The following is a 21,200-nucleotide window of genomic DNA, read 5'->3' as shown; positions in this document are numbered from 1 at the left end:
AGATATTGACTTTTATAAGAGAATACATTGGTTAGCTTAAATTTTTAACGTCATCGTAAAAAGATCAAATTTTTAGTAAAATAGTGCGATCTTCTGAAAGAAAAATGCGTTTATAAACAGTACTACGTAAATACCCATTGCCAAAAACCATAAGACGAGATCACAATCTTACTGAATATGGGCACACATGATCGATGAAGTTTTTATGAAAACTCTACGGCGGAAGAGGCAGCATGACCAGGGATGATTTTGATTGATAAACCTAGTCTGAATTTGAAATTTCAGCCGGTGAAGAGAAAGACAGGATTCGTTATCTGACATTTTTCCCGGCTATGCAAAGCACCGCGAGAGGGCTGGACTTGCATGCACGCGTGCCTACGTAAAGGACGTATGTCCACGTCAAACTCCTTCCGAGTGTGCACGTTCTGGAACAAGGCACGTAGTACTCCCCTTCCGGATGGTGTTTCCAAAGGACACACTACTACCAGTTCGCCTCAAAATTCAGCCTTTCTCTATATTCTATATAGAGGAAGTTTCACAATTATAGATCAAGTAGAGGATGGTGACTGTCAGTGGGAACAATTACGATTTAATATGTATGTGTTTCATTTTGCTTTATCTTTTAAGCTTTAAAGGATTAAAATTTCGATAGCTGTTGGCGATATAGATACGTACGGATTGTTTGCAAGAGACAAATGGAATATTGTCAGAGATATTTTCTAAGATTTTAAACTTAGATATCAACGTTTTTATTCAAGATTATATTCTCCGAAATTTTTACATTTTGGACTCTCGATGCCTCTCCAATTTACTTAGAGAAATATACTTGGAAATATGCTTTAACAGCATATATTTTGATTGTTATAAAATATTTGTCAGAATATTTTTCCCTCTGTAGCATCTACCTTTGCCCTTTTCCCGGTATTGTCGATATTTACTTCGACAGAACTTGAGGTCCCAGCGTGAGATGATTAACGCTGTACATGCGCGGCAGGCTATATAAACTGCTTACTTTTGCCTTATGCATATCTAATGTCCTGGTTTGCCGGATATTTACAAGTCAAATGCGAACGATCGATGCACGTTACAACGATCAGGTGAAACCAGTACGGCGCACAGACGCTAAGAAAAGAGGAAGAAAAAGCTCGCAGTGTGAGTCTTGAGACTGTAAAAGAGACATTAGCAAAGGAGTAGGAGCATAAGAATAGAAAGAAGAAAAAAGAAGACGAAGAAACAGATAGGGGCGGACGATGGAAAGAAGGAATGGGAAAAGAAACGTGAAGAACGATGTAACGAGCAATGAAGCTTGGAACCGTATTTATTTTGTCTTGTAACGCTGGTTCACCGCAAAAGCCGGCACGAAAGAATCGTGCCCTTAGTCCTCCGACGATAAAGTCCACGGGAGGATAGGACGAGGTGAAGTACGCGAACCATGAGTTTTCCGTAGCGGGCGGAGACTTCGAAAAGTTCTCCAGCACGAAGGCATGGGGTTGCACGCGCACGACCCTTGCATGTGGAAAGTTGTTCCACAAGGGCTCTGCACACCCTGAAGGATCTCGATTCTCGGCTGAAATAAATACTCGAGAGGGAATCCTCTACCGGCCTTCCAGCATAGTTCTATGCTTTTCTGCATGCTCGAGGTTAATCAATTTAATGAACCTTATTACCGTTTGAAAGATACTCACGACGTGTGCCTCTTTTATGTTGTATTCAGAACAGTATATGAAAATAGGGACGTTGTCTCGAGTAATCTAGTCGTTCTATTCGTTGATGGTTATCACTGAAGTTTTGTCGAAGGTTATACCGCTGGAAGCAGTATTTTCTAAACGATTTTTACTTTAGAATAATTTTAAAAGGCTTCTTAGTTTCTTTTTTAAATAACTTGCTTGTAATGTTCATTCCAAGGAAGGTACAAAATTTTTTATCAAGATACTGGACGCTTTGAATATCATTCAAAGCGTTCCTTGTTATATAGCGTGTGCTTTTATCTTTATTCTACCGTTGTAGTTAAATATTTATAGACTTTATATTACATGGAATTTAAAATTTGCTATTATTTATAAGACACCCTGTATATCTATAAACACAGAGGGGCGATATTTTTGTTATTATTGTGAGTGATAAACGGTATCAAACGAGGATTGTTTTTTCGCTGTCAATGTAGAAAATCTCGTCGTTTCGTATCGGATGACGATCGTTTGCATCGAGCGTTAATTCCCGTTGATAACGCCATTTTTTCAATTCCGACCCGATTATCACGTAACACTGTTCGCACTGTCAATTAATGGAGCATTTTACGATGTTTTTATATTCGAAACTGGCTGACAGCTTACCGGGCGCAGTAAATAACACGATTCGAAGATTGAGCGAATCCTCGCTGTACTATTGAACGAGCGGCATTGATCGAAAATTTTACCGCAGTTGAAACGCGTAAAAAGCGTATGGAAAATAATGCTGCCAATTTTATTAGTGAAACCTTACTATATTAACATTTGCTGTTGTTGTTTGTTGTTAATTGGTATCGAGTGCTATTGGTGATTAATCATAGAGACCTAATGTTTAATTTTGCTTTATTATCAAATTTTTATATTTCAACCTTGCTCCCATTTTGGTAAACAAGAAGGAATTGTAATATTTGTAATATCAAACATAAAATTGGAAAGATATAATTGGGTAGGAAATGATCGAAAGGGCGTAGCAAAGATAGGGTGTGTTCTAAGCCACCAACGATATTAATATTATACAACATAACACAAGTTAACTATGCTACTCTTGCATAATAATAAGTTTGGTAGGGAAACAAGTCAAATTGCACGTAAAATGTTGAAACGATAAAACTCCAACACACCCTATGTACATACGTACTTGTTCCGATTGGACACGGAATTTCAGTGCAAAACGATCGAAACGAAAGTCAATCGGCTGACACGGCGTGTCACCCAATTACACGATCGGGTTATAAATATTTGATCATGGAAACCGCTACACGTAGGTTGCGTGGCGGCTACTTGATAAACGTAGTTTGTCGAGCGTGTACAGGCCACGTCACGGTCGCGGAATAGAAGCGAACGATAACCGAATTGGTGTAACCGACGTAAACGCACTCGCTTATGTCGAGACCCGCGTTGGGAATTGACGTTGTTACAACATGTTCGAGAGTGTTCCCAAAGTAAATCGATTCATCTCGGTACACGGGATCACATTTTTCTTATTTTCTTTGCTTTTCATCGTCACATACGCCAGAGGGAAAATATGACTCGGCCTTGTGTTCGTGCGCGCCTTCCTTCCATTCTGCCCTTTCCACCCTGGAGTTTTGGAATAAATTCAAATAGTAAGAACGTCTAGCGACATCGTCGTTGTCGTCGGTACTCAGTCTACGTTTCCACGACCCTTTTCTCCGGCCTCCATTCCCGTCGGGAGGCACAAAATGAATTGTACCCGCTGGTACCCGCCGGTAGAAAGAGTAATTTGATGCACAACCTCGAACTCCCGGATGATAATAAAAGGGGTAAAGTGCGCTCGGCGTTGTATTGTATTAATTTAAGTTCAGCTATCCGGCGCGGCATCTACGATCGGATGTGTACCAAAACAATATTAAGTTAGATTGCTGACAATGTACGTTAAGTTGGCCCACCGCAAGTTTCTAGTTTCGAGATTAACAGAATGAAGTAAGATATATAGGAAAGAAAAAAACGGACCGAGTATTACTGGATAAGAGGGTAAAAAAATAAAATATGAAAAAGAATGGAAGGTTGGGTGGAAGAAAAAGAGGATAAAAAAGGGGGTGAAAGAGCACAACTAACGGAGATGGCAACCGATGCTGACGGCTCGGAAGCATCGCAGAGAACCGCACTCGTAGACTTCCCCTGATAACAGGGAAAGTTGAGTTTCCTCCTGTTGATCGCGCTACTCGGCTTTCCAACTACACGACGACCGAGAAGAGGAAGGTTTTGCGTAAACCTTCCAGTTAAAAATGCTTTTAATTAAAAATCCCGCTGCTAATACCCTGCAGATCCGCCGACTGGATTACGAGCTATGCAAAAAGTACCAATTGACGATGGTGTGTAGAGCGTTGCACTGTCTGAACTTTATAGTTTGAATCTACTTGGATGTTGTATATAAAAGACCCCGCTAGAATCCCAAGTGTTTCACTTGCTTTTAATAATGAAAAAAATGTTACAATGATCCTAAAATTTAATAAGCAAGAATGTATAAATCGATGCGATTGGAATATGCAGAAATTTTTATGTACATGTAGATTTTGGTTCATGTACTCATACAAGTTATGCATATAAGAAAAAAAGAAAAAAGGTCGTTAATATCAACAATAATTAAATTAAATTATTATTATTATTATTACTATTATTATTATTATTATTATATTCTCCACTTTACTCCACAATGGATAGCTAATTACCGTCCTGAACGATAAAATACGAGACAATGAGACTTTAATATAAACCTCTTAGTGAAACGACCAAGTTGCTAACACAAACGGGCGATTACGTCCCCAAATTATATATCCAACCCCTTACTACCCTTCGGAACGAGTAACGCGCCCGTAACCAGTACACACTTGAACATGTTCTAATCTAACCCGTCATGTTTCTCTTGTTAACAGAAATCCTCGGGATGGAGCTAAGAACGGCGAAACTGTTACTTTACTCGACACTGGTGGTCGTGGTGTGTTGGAGCCAGGAATATTGGACGGGGCTGTGTTCGTCGTCGTGCAAGTGCAGATGGATCTCCGGCAGGAAGACCGCCGAATGCATCAAGCAGAATCTCACGCAGATACCCAGCAGTTTGTCGCCAGAGATTCAGAACTTCGATTTGACCGGGAATCGTATCATGCACTTGATGCACGACTCGTTCAGTCGGGTGCATCTAGTCAATCTTCAGAAGCTGGTGCTGCGAAAATGCGAGATCGAGTCGATCCATACGGACGCGTTCAACGGCCTGAAGATCGTGATTGAGATCGATTTATCAGGAAACAACATTAAAACCTTGTACCCCGGTACGTTCAGGGAGACGCAACGATTGAGGGTGCTGTTGTTGAACGAGAACAAATTGAAGGTGTTGGAAAACGGTTTGTTCCACGATCTCGCGTATCTACAGAAGGTGATGCTGTCTAACAACGAGTTAGAGCGAGTGGAGGAGGAAACCTTTCGTAATCTTCCGGAATTGCGATTGTTGACCTTGGATGGGAATAATCTGAGCGTATTGAGGGTGCAGAGCTTCGAAACGTTGCCGAAGCTTGGGAGCCTAGAGCTGCATAACAATCCATGGAATTGCAATTGCCGTCTGAAGAAATTTCGCGATTGGACGATAGAACGAAAGCTGTATACGAAACCCACTACATGCCAGCAGCCAGCTACCCTTGCAGGGAAGATGTGGGACGAAGTCAGCAGCGACGAATTCGCTTGCCGACCTGAAATCTTCACGATAGGCCCATCAGTGAAGATCGAGGTTGGCAAAGGCAACGTCACCTTTTGGTGCAAGGCTTCTGGGATTCCACGACCGCAGGTATGATATCGTGTATATACGTCGTTTGCGTTTTTATTCGTTGCATAGCATCGGGAGAAACTCTGTTAAACGACGAGGATAAAATAGGACGGAATGCGCACCGTGAAGTATTGTAAAGCAAGACGCAATTAAGTCCGAGAAATGTTGACTGCGGTAATCTACAGTAGCTTACAAGCTATTTAGTATACAATCTGGCTCGATGCGGAGGTTAGATCCGTTGGAAAGATTGCGCTGGTTAAGCCCGCATTCAGGCAACTTAGCCTGAAAGCTTCTAAACGATCTCCGACTCAACATTGTTTTCGGATCTCACCGTGGAAGAGATCTTTTTCTTAACGTTTATCGGCTATGATCTCGTGTTTTGTAATTTTAATCGTGATCACTTGGATAAGATACAAGCTAAGAACATGCGTTCTTTTGTAGAGAATGTCTTAGTAATTGTTAGTACTTTCGGTATTTTCGAAGGGTTTATAAAATAAATCTGTTGAAAGAAGTCTTTTGTGATAAAACAACTGAATATTTTGTATAAAAATGTTATAAAATACTAAACGAAAATGGTATCTTTTAAAAAGGTCCATTGTCTCGCCATATCGATTTATTTCCTCGACGTATTATACTCCACAACAATTCGCGCAAGGTCCGCGTGAGCCACTGACTCAAAACTGTGTGGCGAAATTTCTATGATTTAACGAAAATGTCCTTCAACTTTGCGGAGAATAACACATGGGCAAGTATAAAAAGGGGAAGGAGAAAGAGTTTGTGAAGAGAAAACTGCGTCTTTTGAAATCACGTCCTACCAAAAAAAGAACGCAGTTTGGCGGGCCTTTGCATACGTTAGCGAAGTCCTTTTGAATTTTTCGTAGCACGAAAACTGAAAATTAAGGACATCCTTAGAATTTTTTCGTTCGTATGTACACTTTATTGCCATCTGAGTAAGTTACAATCCTCTGATGTAGTTTCTGACAAAGATAACAAAGATACAACAATTTTAGATTATCGAGACACAATTACCATAAATTCGAAGATTAATAAAATGTTTCAATCATTTTACTTTTCTATTTCAGTTGGCCTGGGTACATCGGTCGAGAATCTTGAACAATCATACGAGACGACACAACGGAGAGAAAAACTATATCCTGAAATCGAGCCACGAATGGCTGAACCTCACGATACCGGACGTTATTCCTTCGGACAAGGGTGATTACGTCTGTCTGGCGAAAAGTCCGGGCGGAAATACAGAGAAGAACGTGACCCTGATTATCGCTGGTGACGCCATGGGCGGCAAGGACAATATAATTAGTCTGCCTCTCGCGCTCGGTTTGGGCGTGACCGCGTTGCTACTTCTGGTGGTGACCGTGTCCTTTTGCGTGTGTTATTGTCGTCGTCGACGAACGAGGCACGACGAGAAGAGCTTAGAGGCCGCTTCGATGGAGCACCACGGCCTCGGTGAACAGGAGAAGTCCCTCATCACGACTATAAATCCCGTGGTGAAGCCACCCAGACGATACGAAGCGCCTTCGGTGACGTCGCACGGCACCGAGATGACAGAGCTGAACCGTACATTGCTCGACAACGACTCAGTCTTCGGTCAGTACACTGCTTACATTACTAAACAGTGCGTGGCCAGGTGCTAGCTACTAACCATTTGTTAGCTTCCGAGCGGCGATTACGTCGAGACGTTCGCGAAACGCTCGACGATCAACCAGGCTCGATGGTCGTCCACTGCTGCTCGCGTGCATCGTACACGAACACGAAACGAGGAAATCGAACGAGTAATGGGTTTCCGACTGTGAACTTTCCGAGGATTGATGTTACGTAAATATTTCTTTCGCGTTTGTTCGGAGTCGAGCGAAAGTTTTTAAATAAAATTTAGGTTTCGATTAAAATTCCAGAAAATTATTTGAACAAATGGTAAATTTGCACGGGGTCAAGAAAACATTCGAAGAATCGTGGAAATTTTGTATGAATACGTTAGATATATTATACAAAGGATATTGAGGCGTGTTTGATTACGGTGGTAATGAAATTTCGATGTGTTTTATATAAAGCATACAATATTATGGACATAAATGTTTTCTATGGAAAATGTTCAAATATTTTCACGAGCCAGTGTATATTAAACAGGGTTACTCTTGATAGGGTCAAACACTTCATACATATCGAGTAGATGGGGTCAATTTAATTTTTATAAAAAGAGTAAGCGGAGAGAAATTTAATTGCGGTTAACAAAAAAAGTATATGTATATTTTTTTTCAGTATCACAAAATACATACTTGTGGTACGATAATCAAAGAAAGGTCTCTAACAATCGTAAGGATATAAAAGGATATCACGAAAATGTACATGTTATAAAGTATATAATATACATATTTCGTAGGCGTCTTTTATATTTTTCATTTCGAGAAGGATACGATTCTATAAAAAGAAGAATTGCATTTAGGACTAGCTATTACTACAAAAGAAATAATATTGTAGAAAGTTATATAACTAAACGTTCCGTCGTTTTTTCTATTGGCTGTTTTATTACTAACTGTAAAAGGGGATATCACTGCGGCAAAAATTGCGTAACTGGGTGTGCGTAAAGCAAAAACACTGAACAAAACGAAGTTCTTTGTTTCTTCCGCGAAGTATCCTTTAACTCGTTCTATTGAACAGCGAACTAGAAACTATGAATGGAAATTTATGAACAATGAATTCATTTTTAATTAAAACGCAACAATAGGCCATGAAGAATAGATTGCGCTCATTTTGACCCCAAGATTTACCAATATAAAGGTCTAAAAGCATTTTGTTTCCAAAAAAAAATTTCTCCAAATATCGAGAGTTCAAAATTAGAGTATGACAAACTGTCTCTGTTCGTGTACGTATTCGTGGTACAACGTAATACGATGTTTCGTGGCAAAATCATCGCTGATATTGACACGAAGATCAATCAACGGAACCGTGAACAAAGGAATTTCCCCGATAAACGGTGCGCCGAAACGAAATCCAATTTAGATATTGTTAACACCGCAGCCATTAATCTTCCGATTTCCTTCGAAAACATACGTTCGCCTCCGTTTCGGAATTGGGTATCGTCGCTAATTAGAGGACGGAATAGATTAATTGAATCGTATATATGGGGAGTGTATTTAACTTTAAGACAATCGTGTCGGCCGTAATGCTGGCGAGGTTCAGTAATCCCGTCGACAGATAAATGAGGCGCCATCGATCCTGGGTGAACGAATATCGACCAAGACTGTTGCAAGATTAATGAGAGCGTGCAACATGTAATGATACAAAGAGAGAGAAAGAGGAAGCGAGAAATATAGTGAGAAAGAGAGAGAGAGAGAGAGAGAAAGAGAGGCGAAAGGCATTCGTCATTTGCGTCTGGTCGTTATTGATAGCGTTTTTCTCCGCGAACAACCTCGTTTTCCGTAAAAGAAATGCTGCATGCGGAATGCCTGTGTCCGACGTCGGTCTGTCGTTTAATTAGACACGACGTAATCTAATCGTCGTGTTTCACAGACGTATCGCGAAAACGATTATTTTGATAGACTTGTAAATATATGCATATACGATCGTTTAAACGCGCGGTATGGATAAATTCTATGTATAATGTACGTCGATGCGGGTAACCGTTCAACAGAGACCCAAGTATTTTTGTCCTTTAGCTTACGGCTAATATCGTGGCGACGGCGTTGTACATAATCTTCTTCTCGCAGAGAGCAACGATGACGATAATAACGGCGATCAACGAGAAAGACGAGTCGGGGGTAATTGCACACTCTGTAGTTCAATTTTTGTGTATAGCGTAAGAAGGGAGACGGCGCAAAGAAACGACGTCGGTAAGTCGCGTCGAACCATAAGATGAAAACAGAACGGAACGAAAAGATAAACCGGTGTGGAGGGACAATGGAGGGTAAGCGAGCGAAGGATCAGGACGAGGGAAAGAGATGTTGCTGTTAATTGAAACATGGTTACTCGCTCTCTACCGTAAATAATGAAAATACTGGGAACAATAGGGGAGCGAGTACTGGGGGACTGTTATACGCATAGAGTGGTGATTAAAGCGATAAGGGAAAAGGAAAATACGCGTTTTGCGACGTTTGCCTCGGATTCTACAAAGGAGAGTACAATAATAATCATCACGCACCGCTTCCATCTGAATTAGCAGGTTCTGTCGTTTTATTGAGAACGATTCTTCCTTGTGCGTTTTCATCGTGAAATCTCTTGCACGTATAATACGTATATGTATGCGATACTCGCGTTCCCGGCTCTTTGTCTATACACTTTCAAAGACAATAATTAAAATTGTCGAGGATCTCGTATTTGAACAGTTACCTTCCGCATCTCAATTACCTCCGCGCACACCCGGTGTCCTTTTGTATCCATTTGCCGGAAGGTTAGTCGTGCGCAATCTTTTTCTTTCTACCTCTTGGCCTACATTCTCTTTTCACTCTGCTATTGAACAGAATTCGAATACTGAAAAAACACTACGATAAAACTTCTATGATCACTGATCCTTTCGTTTACTTGCCATTGACACTTGCTAAGATTTTGCGCGAATCCACGCACAGATATACGCGGATAGTATACCTCGAAATTTAGATGGAGCGGCGAAATGTATCGTTGTTCGTGTCATGGCGCACGAGGTCGAGAAAATGGCAGAGCATCGAAACGAAGTCCTCGACTGTGAACAATATTCGATTAAAAGAAGCCAAGTGTACATTTTCCTGACAGATTTGTTACGCAAGAAAATGATGGAATCGCTGGTTGTCGTTTAAATTATAGCTCCGAAGTGGAGCGAGTGAAACACGTAAGAATCACGACCCACTTTTCTCCCGATGAAACTTTATCTCAAAGGACACGATCGATTTACGTGTCTTTGCGTTATAAATCGTGGCAGGTCTTGTATATTACGTAATCTCCTCCGATGCGCAGTATCTAACTAAAGTAGCTCACGAGCAAAGAAAGTATCGAGTATGGATATTTTTATCATTTCGTTGAGTTCTCGACGAATCGTGAACTTTGCGTTTTAGCTGCGGGGAAATGTAAAACGTTTGAAAGGAAATTTCTTGTGATAGGTTTCGCTTCGATAGCATACTAAAGAAGGTATTCGAATAGGGATGCAATCGAGGGATGCCAGGGGATCTGTGACAATAATCTTCCTCATATATGTTTTCCATAAACAGTTCTAAAGCTTAATTTTATTTTTATTACTTTAGGGTATTTTTATTATAAATCATTTCCTTATTTATATTATTTAGTCTTAGTATCTTAGCCTTTTACGTAGCACCAGATGAGTCGAAATGATCTATAACATGATTCTGGATGATATTTATACTACATATAACTCCAAATTTGTCTGTCTGCATTTTCTCAAATATTGGAAATAATTTCCCAATTGTTAGATATAGACGAAGACATTTTATGAATAACTACGCAAGAGAGTTTCATAGAAGCAACGAGATCTCCTTGTCCTCGTTCCAAATTGCGCCCCGATTCAACGCAAGCCGTAAAACCGCGGGGCGTATCCTTCCCACTTAACAACTGTACTAATATCCATACGCCACTGAATTGTTATCGCTTTTACTCGACCGGCGACGCTTAAATCTCTTTTTTTTCTGTTATATTTCATTATGATTATCGCGTCTTTCACTTTTCTTTCTTAACGTTCGTCCTTCTTTTTTGTTTATGTTCTGGCAGCTGATGGTATCGGTGGCGGTGTCGGCAGCGGAGTGATCGGCGGCGTCGGCGACGACGAGAGGGAAGAACGAGCGACGCCAGAGCTCGAGAGCGGAACCGGCACCATGTGCCGCGGAGGAGGCGGAAGCTACCGCCAGTATCCGCCGGATCTGTTGGCCTTCTCCGGCGGTCGAGGCGCATCGCCGACGAGCCAGGCGTCCACCGCGCCCGACAACACGCGTCTTCCGAGTCAACATGTGACACCCACCACAGCCGCGTTTGGCTCACCCTCGAACCAATATCCAGCAGCTTTCAAGACTTTGCCGCACAACCGTAGCGTTACACCCTATGGAATTACGAGCTCGTCGATCGCACCCGTAATGCCACGTCATGGCTACGTGACGATACCACGCAGACCAAGAGCACCCAGCTGGAGCAGCGGTCCACCTACATCGCCTACGGATGGATTGGAGCCGGTTTACGATAATTTGGGATTAAGGACGACCGCTGATGGTAGTTCGGTCCTATCGTTGAACAAAAGTCCCGAACCGTTGTCCACGATGAGGAATCGACCTCTGCCTGGAACGCCAGGTTCGCACTACGGTACGATACAACGAAGCACACCGAATATATTGACCAGCAGTCCACTCGATAGAGCCGCTCCGGAAGGTGCAGCCGAATGGCCAACCAAACTCGCTGACGAATCGACCGACAGTAATCATCTTGTTATACAAGCCCAACCGCAACAGCAACAACAATCTGGTAGTAGCAACACGTTAGGAAGAAAAGTCCCACCAAGACCACCTCCAAAACCTAAGAAGAAGTCAACCAACGGTCCCCTGTACGAGGACGAGGGCGAAGACGGCACAGAGGTATGATCGACGTACGTCGGTCGACGAAGATGAGGCCGCGAGGTCGTGGCCGTGCTGAGGAGGAGAGACGCATGACCGAAGCCACATTAGACCGGTAGTGCCTTTCAAGTTGAAACGACCCCCTCGATACGCGGCGGGTCGATATTCGGTTGGAGCGCGTAAGTTCCGCTGGCGAACGTGCTGACGAACGAGCGTGCCGGGGGCTTCCACATCCGGTGAACATGGTTCGTCGGGTAAACCGCTGACTTTGGCGGAGAAACACCAGCGAAATTTTTCGGACGAGACGCCTTTGCCGGTTATTCTTTCTTTGTTCATCGTGTATCCTCTCTGTATCTTTTTATGTATTTTATAATTTATTCGGTTCGCGGCACATGACAGGGTTTCCGATCGCGTGGAGGACAAGCATATATTATGTGATTCGTGAGATCGACACACGGATTCTCTACATAGGTCGACGCAACGGTGGATAACGCGAATAACGAGAAAAGTGTCGAAGCGATTGATCGAAAATCGACTATGTCTTTCAAGATCGTTTTACAATTTCAGGGAGGAACGTTCGATGAAACGTTTTTTTTTGGAAGAAACAATCTCGACGATACGATGGATACAACAAAACGCCACGAACGCTCGTGACTGGTTTTACTACGTGTAACGAGAAAATTAGTGGATAGCGGGTTGTGTCGTTCACGGACGATCATAGACAGAATTCATGTAAAATACAACGTAACCGGACATTAGCATTAAGGATAATGTCTCCATATGGAGACGTTCGTCTTATTTATTGACGTGCTTGTTGCATGCCTAACGAAGATCGCGTTCAAACCGCAGCATTGTGAAACGATGCGTTCTTTTATACGATCTATTTGCGAAACGATCATGTGATCGATACCTCTTAATTTTTATTATTTCTATATATTTCCTCCTTTTTTTATTATTATTATTTAAATTTTGTACTTCTGCCGATGTGTACTGTGCTATCGATTATTTTTACACGATATTTCGACTTTGTTATTGTCCTTTTTTATCCTTAAAGGAAGTGCAAAACGATGCTTTGGTTTTCTACTTCTCTTAGGTTTAAGATTATGTTTCTTTATTGTTTTAATTACATATTACATATTACGCATTGGTACTTGATCGCATCGAACCGGTATCTGTTTTAGCGACATGTAAATCGGAATTAAGAGTAACGCACGGGAAACCATGTGCATGGTTCCGCACTATGTAAAAGAAAACGTATTCAAGTAACGGAGATGTTAGAATAACTGTTTCTAGTAATGTTGAGAGAAACGCATACGTAAAATCTTCCGATTATATTCGTTGTTAATGGTAAAATATCACAGATGTTTCAATCTGAGTGTTACGAGGTCGTAAATCGGTATGAAAAGATCGGTTCTATGGATTTTCTCGAGAGTAGTGGCGCGGTTTACACGATCGACGTTATAAGATACCGTGATCAAATTTATATTATTCTCGTCCCTCGAAACTACTCAGAAATATTTTAATATTTGCGCAAGGCCATGCTACTTCGTATCTACGAAGAGAGATCTCAGTGTACGTGCATTTTTTCTGGCGAATCGCCGAATGTATGTTGTAAAAAGAAATCATCGTACAGCTTGTACATACAATGTGTATTATACTACTTAAGAAATAGCTCGTCTATCCTCTAATGGTTCGATCTGACTAAGGTTTCGCCGAACAGTACGTGAAACAAGTGATTCTGCACGAAAATTTCTTTGCAAAAGAATGGAAATGGCGACACGTGAAAGCAAGGCGCGTCTAATCCTTGAGTTAGGGATACAACGTAAATCGATCTTAGAACTAACGAAAAAAAAAAACTGTCGTATACGTAAAACACGAAGAACTGCATATGCGATTCGCGCTTAATTAACAGATTTAATTTAAAAAAGTGTACGAGGAAAAGAAGCTGTACATTCAAAGCGATTGATCGTGAATTATTTCTTCCGGCTCCATAGAACACGTGACTCAAACTTCCTTATCATCGAACTTCGATAGCTTCGATTACGTCCTTCGTATAGGTTCCTCGAGTTTTGGGGAAATTCACTATACTTTCCGGCCATCGATCTGTCTCGCGTGTCAAACGAAATGCAACATGACCGAAAGGCAAACATTTTTAGCCGATTCAGTATTCTAATGGCCTTACAGATATATAGAAAGGATCATTCTTGGACTAAACGTTTATCGCTCGTAAGCTACACGAACTCGTTATACTTTCTGTACGCTTTATCCGGAGCTTAACGTTGCATTCCCGACTTTGGCGAGGATTTAGGGATCGATCGTTCGCGCAACTTGTTGCGAACACACGAATCCTCATCCTGTAACGCTAGTTCTAACGGAAGAGTCCCTTCAACGACTTTGAATATTCCTAACAGGCTTCCCGTTTTCTCAACGAATCTTCCAAGCACCAGGAAACGCTTCAAGATAATTAAACGATTTCGAGCGGCTTTATTTTTTCATAAAGCATTCGCTAATTCTGAATTTACAACGAACAAACATTTGCTTTTGTGGACCTTTCTTCATTGGATTTTTCCTCTCTGAAAGCAATCTTTTAATTATTTAAAGCAACGTAGCTTGCGCATTATAACCTGAGTTTGTTTATTAAAAGCACAGGATGTATCACGTAATTGGAAAGATTTGAACGCTCTGTTTGTTTGAAAATAGTATAAATGGAAGAGGAAAATGTTGAGTGGAACGAATTATTTTCATATTCTGTCTTTTGCTTGAAACAGGAAGACGCATACTTTTGTTTAATCAAGCTAATCCCTCGAGTATTGTATTAAAATAATTTTTCCAGAATGTTCCAATTACAAAACTACAAACTATTCGTAATTATTATTTTATACGATAATTTTCATAAAGTTAAATAACGTCAAATAAAGATAAATACGATAAAAAGAACCGAGCTCGATTAAGAACATTTTAAACCATATTAACATTCTTTGCTATGTGCTAAATATTCAAAAGACTTCACTTGTAACAAAAAAGTGATATCGTATCTGAAAGATCAGACGTTACATTCTATTATAATTGCTAAAAGAGCGAAATAATAAATGTTCGAGATAAATTTTGTCAACTCTTTTTCTATCACTTTATCTATTTTCAGTCAAATAGAAGGTACGATTCTTTATATGCATATTTGAAGAAAGAAGTCTTATTCTTTTTTACAACTACTTGGGTAATGATAATGACGTGTCAATTTATGAAACAAAAGGTTTCGTCGTGATAGCGACGAAATATCTTCCCCGAGCGTCATAACGCACCTAACAGTATTACGAAACGAATCTAAGGACGATGATGCGATGCCGATGGGACGGCGCGGAGAAAATCGCGGCGCGATCGTGTAACTTCGTTTCCTCAGCTACGTTTTAACAAATATACAATCTATTAACGTAATATTCTTAAAAGGAGAGCAAGAAGAGAAGTTAATATAAAATAGGTGCCAATGTACAGTTATCTCTTACTAGTTGTTCTGAAAGTAAGAATTTACTACGAATAGTCTTTGAAAACCTTTCTAAGGAGAAAATTTAACGGAGAAGAAATTTGTGTGTTTTACTCGTACTTGTTAGATAATAGATGTTAAACTTTGTGAATAGAGGATTGCGATGCTGTAATTCACGTTGTAGGGATTAATTGAAGGAGGAGTTGTAACAGAAAATAAGAATCATTTTTTCCTTTCATTTTTTAAAGCAATTACACTCTTCAATTATTTCTATTATTTTCGTTCCGATAAACTTCACTTTCTACGAACGCAATTATTTGTAAACGTCAAATCTAATTTCACACTATCCTCCAAAATCATTTATGTATATAAATGTTTCCTATTTCAACCTCAAATTAAAAGTCCCTAAGATGGTAATCAGTCTTATGACTCAACTTACAACATTGGAGATTTGTTACGTAAAATCTCTAACACTTGAAAGTCGAACGAATAAGGAAACCAGGAATGTGTACGAAAATTTCCGATGAATGATCTCGAACGATTCTTCGCACAAAGATCACCACAATCGACCGGAAGCGAGATTACACGAACGAATCGTCGCGAATTATTTTAAGCGGCCTAGCAGAGTCGCGGCTTGTCCGATCCAATTGTTGTGCCACGCCCTGTAAATACACACGGACCTTAATTGCACGCTAATTCACGACGTTGTTTATATGTAAATGTAGGCACGTACGAAGCAAGCGTGGCACGACCGGTTGGTACGGCGCCACGAGTATATTTTTGTAATTTTGTATTTTGACGAATTCTCCGACTACGATTCGTACCCACGACAATCGCGCGGGGAAGATACGCTTCGTCTGTATTCCACGTTCTTAGTCCCAAGGAATTAACGGGATCCAGAAAGCGATTCGCGCAGCTGTAAAATATGTCAAGACGGTCGTTAGATTCCTAGGATTTGCCTCGTCTGCGATCATCTCCTCGTTTAATTCCTCGTCGTGTGTATGCACAGGTTCTCTACACCGATTTCTTGATTCGCACTGGCGCTTACATATGTAACGGTGTATTTGTCGAGATTACGATTCGATTTAAATTCCAGTATATAAGGGACGGTTGGTTAAATATAACGTCGCGTGGATGTTTTTTGAAGGTTGATTCTTCATCCTTGATTTTTCAAGAGCAAAAGATGCTTAGTTTTATTTGAGATTTAAGAAGATACAAATGAGAAATGATCTTAATTTGTTTTTAAATATATATATCGACGTAAGAGGGAAACATTTTCGTTTATTTTCACGATGCTAAGGATTTATTTTCATTTCTTGAAAATATTTAGCATACTTTACTGTTTGTCCCATAATAATGATCATGCCGTCGAAGAACTAATTTTGTACCTTGAAACTTGTAGAGACTCACAGAGAAATTCGTACCACGTGTCGCGTTACTTACTTCGAAGCACGTTTGCAACAATTGTCATCGAAAATTTACCGATTCGAGAAAAACTCCTTTAGCCCCTAAAGAGAGCAAATAGAAGGAACGCTGTTCGTCGATGAGATTTGTTTCGCATTGAACGCGTTCGCGTGAACGCAACCCTTCTCGATTCCCCGCTATAGTTTCCTCCACATAATAAATAGCGGTACGATCGTACACGCGAAAATAGAACGTATACGATCCCTGCAATTATAACGTAGGGGGTCAACCCCGTCTGCTCTATGTACTATTAGCTGTGACGTGTTTACCAGGGATGCGCATGACGAGCCAATACCAGTCAGCGTGTAATTATTATGGCGAGGATACTTCGTGCGCGCAGTTAGGCTGTTCGTCGCTTTAATGACACTCCCTCTTTGATCCTCGAACGTTGCAATAACACGGTTTATGCGTCTTTCCATTCTACTCTACCGACTGAAAGCACGACTTAGAGGCGATATCATTCGTTCTCTATCGTCCTTCGTGAGCAGACCATTTTTCCAATCGATAGACGCGTACAGATACTCCGATCCTTCGTCAACGTCTATCTTCTAATGACTCTGCGTATCTACCTGTCAGGTATATATCCGCTTGAAGTCATTACGCTGTGGCGGAAATTAAAGTCGAGGGGGAGACAGAAAGAGAACGTGAAGCGGGTTGAAGCGGTGGAGAAAGACGGTGCCTAAAGTCCGTGTAATTGCGAATGTCGATGCGTTCTCGTGAGGACACGTCTCGGTTGGTATTTTTAATGAGGTACACGCGAGATTTTCTCGTTTCGAGGCTAGAAACGATCCGAGGGCGTTGGAAACAGGTGAAAAGACTGCTCGCGACGTCGACGAGGACATTAATAGAGCGACGCTGAAAGGACGACGTCCCGGCACTTGTTACCGGTTTTCTGGTTGAATTGTGGAATTATCGAGCGTCGATGGGAACGCGTAACGAGCCCTGTTTCTCGTCCGCCGCTATCGACGAACCACAGCCCGCGCGAACGCGGCTTGGCCACGTTTTAATTGCCAGATAAAGTTTGCCCCAGGTGGAAATATTAAAAATTCGATTCGGTCAATTGTTTGCGATGTCGATTTAGCTCGACGATTACGGGAGAAAAGGGGTAACGAGAACACGCAGTGTTTAATGTAAAATTATAATTCGGCCTTGACCAATTATTTTGCGCAGTTTGCTAATGAACTTGCATGGGCACAATAGTAGAATCACTTTTTGATAGATGTACCTGGGATGATTGCATAATTTCCTGTAACTTATAGACACGTTTTACGGCTTAATGGGTTACAACATAATATTCGAAAGGATGAAAATGTTTCATAGTACAAGTTTTGGCTTTTTACTTCGTGGTATAGATGTTGCCGAAAAATGTTGATACATTGAAAAAACGTCAGAACTGGTGTTAGAATAATTCTTTTCTTAAGAAAAAAAAAATGAAATCGCGTAAATCGACCAGTTGCATTTTGCGTCTTATGCTGCCAGAGATGTACTTAAAAATCGCGTGGTTTTTTCATCCATCTAATTTTTAAAGCGCCACAATAATATGGTAATTATCGTCTTCATCGAAGATGTATCGAAAATTGTATATAATATTCTTAGTTTCGTCACCGAGATATTGGCGCCAAGTTCTTGATTTACATCCGTAGGGGTGCAGGCGAAAGTACCGTCCAATACACCGATCCGACTATAACAATCTGGAGGTTAGACGCGTGTAATTAATTTTATTTCACTGATAGATGCGGATGTTCCAAAATGTAGTATTTCGAGAGAATTTCAAACCGATCATTTTTATGATAAATTTTTTATATAATGTATTAATATTATTTTTATTAGAGGGAGATTTATAAATTTATCTGCCACACATAAACGACGGAAACAATTTCTTTGGAACAAATAAAATTATAGGACTAAATATAATAGTACTCTTTTTGGAAGTTGATAAATTACTGTCGTTCAATTATAGCTATTTAAATGATAAATTCGGTAATATGAATACATTTAATACTTTTAGAATGGAAGCTAAGTGTCTCGCAAATGTTTATTCTATAATAACGTATTCATTCGAGAAGCATCCACGAGAAAAGCGAATAATGTTGAATACATTCCAAAAGGGACGATAATAATCTTCCTAATTATCCTATTTCCGTTTTTAAATGCATTTTTCAGCCGCATTCTCACTGGTTCTTTCAAGTGTAGTTCATATTCCGAGAGAGTTTATAACAGCTAACTAATTCTCGGAAATGAAAGATAAAACGCTAATTTGATTCAGTACATGGCTGATGGTATGAAAATCGCTAGCAACGATACAAGTCTGACAAAAAAATTAAATTTCTCTTAACGTCAAAAGTCATCTCAAAATCGAAATTATAAATTTCTGTACGAGTGATAAACTCTTAAACTTAATTTTCGAGCATTAAATGTATGCTGCTAACGATATTCTTGCTTGATAGTTTGAATCGTGTAAATTTAAGTGTATCATGTGCGTATCATATCTGTTTAAATGCCGTTCCTTTGCATGTGCTGAGAATCGCGTAAAATTTTGTATAATGTTCGCATCTGTTTATTCATCGAACTGTTTCAACCATTCTTCGAAGACTGAAACTTTTGTAATTGAAAAACTACGTGATTCCGTTTTGTGTAACTTTCTCGATCCAAAGGAATTGCGCTCACGACAAAAACATAAAATGGTTGAATATAACTCCCAAGGTGATCTACGCGACGTTCGCGCAAGAACAATTTTCTTGGGTTAATTAAACATTGAACGGTCATGCTTTGAAAGCTGTTCGAACAAATACTGTTCTATGGGAAGACTTCATCGCGACTCGTTACATGATGCGATAAAGGTTTCATGTAAACCAGCATTGTCCAGATTAAATTACAAACTTTAGAATGTTTCCCTTAAATGGTTAAAGTCTCCTTTGTTACACAATGGAAACATTGGTTGATGTCACGTTATGTATAAAAAAAATACATATTGGTGAATCCTCTGTTCCTAGTGAAGATACGAAGAAGCTTAAAAAGACAGATATATATATATATAGAAAGCTTTTTTATTTACGGATGATGCTGGTATAAGTCTCAAATCAATGAGTTACTCAAGGCTACTTCTCTGAATTTTGGAGCATGTTGGTGACGAAGAGTTTGAACCTTGTGTCTTTAAAGTTGGCACAAAGAGATAAAACATAAAGTAGCCTTGAGCAGCCAACTGATCTGTAGCAAATACTATTTCAAATAGTTCTAAATGGAAAAAAGATTATGCTTTCTCGATTGATCGCTCGAATCGTGTCCTAATCATCGTTGAAACTGCCTAACTCATTCCATCGCCACTTGTTTAAAGAATATACATATTAAAATAGGACTTTCCACATGTATACTGTAACGTGTAACGATAGTACCGTGCAGAACACGAAGCATGTTCCTGACGAAGTGTTGTTAGGGCGCCGTTTTCTGTGGATCAGCCGCGTCCAGGTTTCTCGTACTTGATGAGCGTGTACGCGGACTTTTATGGGGCCGAGTTATGAATAAATGACGTTTCATTAACATATTTTCGTATCTCGTACAGCTCTAAGTTGTACAGGATAAGAACGCTTTAAAGTGTTTTTATCATAAATAGGGATTATTATAAATGTAAAGGAACTATGTTTGCGTGTCACGATATAGGTGTAAGAAACTCTCTAGGGAAAACGTAGCGATCAAGAATTTTTCTTTTACTTTAGATTTTAGATGACATAGGAATGTTAAGGATGGATAATCGAGGTAAAAATCTGCGAACGTTGATTATGTCTTCTTTTTTCTATTTTATTACATATTCTCTTTTTATTAATTTTCGCGTTATTATTATTATTGCTATTATTATTGATAATATTTACCGTCGTTAATATTTAATATTTCTATCGATCTATTGGATTTATATCGTTATGTTGCGCTGTTATTATCATTGTGATCATTATTATTTGTAGGAAGTTTTGCTAGAGAAATTGTACTACTTGCCTTGTAACGGAATTTAGTTTTATTCTGTCAACATTTCGGCTGATTATAATTTATACGCTATTGTCAATGTACTATGTATATCACTGTAAATACTATACATATTTTATAAATGAAATATTTAGCGTGACTGTAATATTAAGAGAATGTACTGAAAGCACCACTCTGTACACTCCACGATGGTTAAATTTTAATAAATATTTCCCAACCCCATCATAGTGTTTCAATCTTGTTTT

At 39.9% G+C, this 21,200-nt stretch overlaps 1 protein-coding gene across 9 annotated transcripts in view; it reads left to right on the top strand.

Moving 5' to 3' along the window:
- kek5 (leucine-rich repeat, immunoglobulin-like domain-containing kekkon 5 protein) overlaps positions 1–21,177 on the top strand; it is a 292,283-nt gene extending 271,106 nt beyond the window's left edge. For all 9 annotated transcript variants that reach the window (XM_069132089.1, XM_069132086.1, XM_069132090.1 and 6 more), the window contains 3 exons: positions 4,622–5,523; positions 6,585–7,107; positions 11,209–21,177. In XM_069132089.1, the coding sequence (XP_068988190.1) occupies positions 4,622–5,523; positions 6,585–7,107; positions 11,209–12,065 (2,282 nt within the window). In that variant the 3' untranslated portion in view covers positions 12,066–21,177. The remainder of the gene's footprint in view (positions 1–4,621; positions 5,524–6,584; positions 7,108–11,208) is intronic.
- The last annotated feature ends 23 nt before the right edge of the window (positions 21,178–21,200 follow it).

This window comes from Bombus flavifrons, chromosome 2 (genome assembly GCF_040668555.2).
Source record: "Bombus flavifrons isolate JBK064 chromosome 2, iyBomFlav1_principal, whole genome shotgun sequence".
Lineage (NCBI taxonomy): Eukaryota > Metazoa > Arthropoda > Insecta > Hymenoptera > Apidae > Bombus > Bombus flavifrons.
The sequence above is the reverse complement of the archived record's forward strand: the minus strand, read 5'-3'. Positions and strand labels throughout refer to the sequence as shown.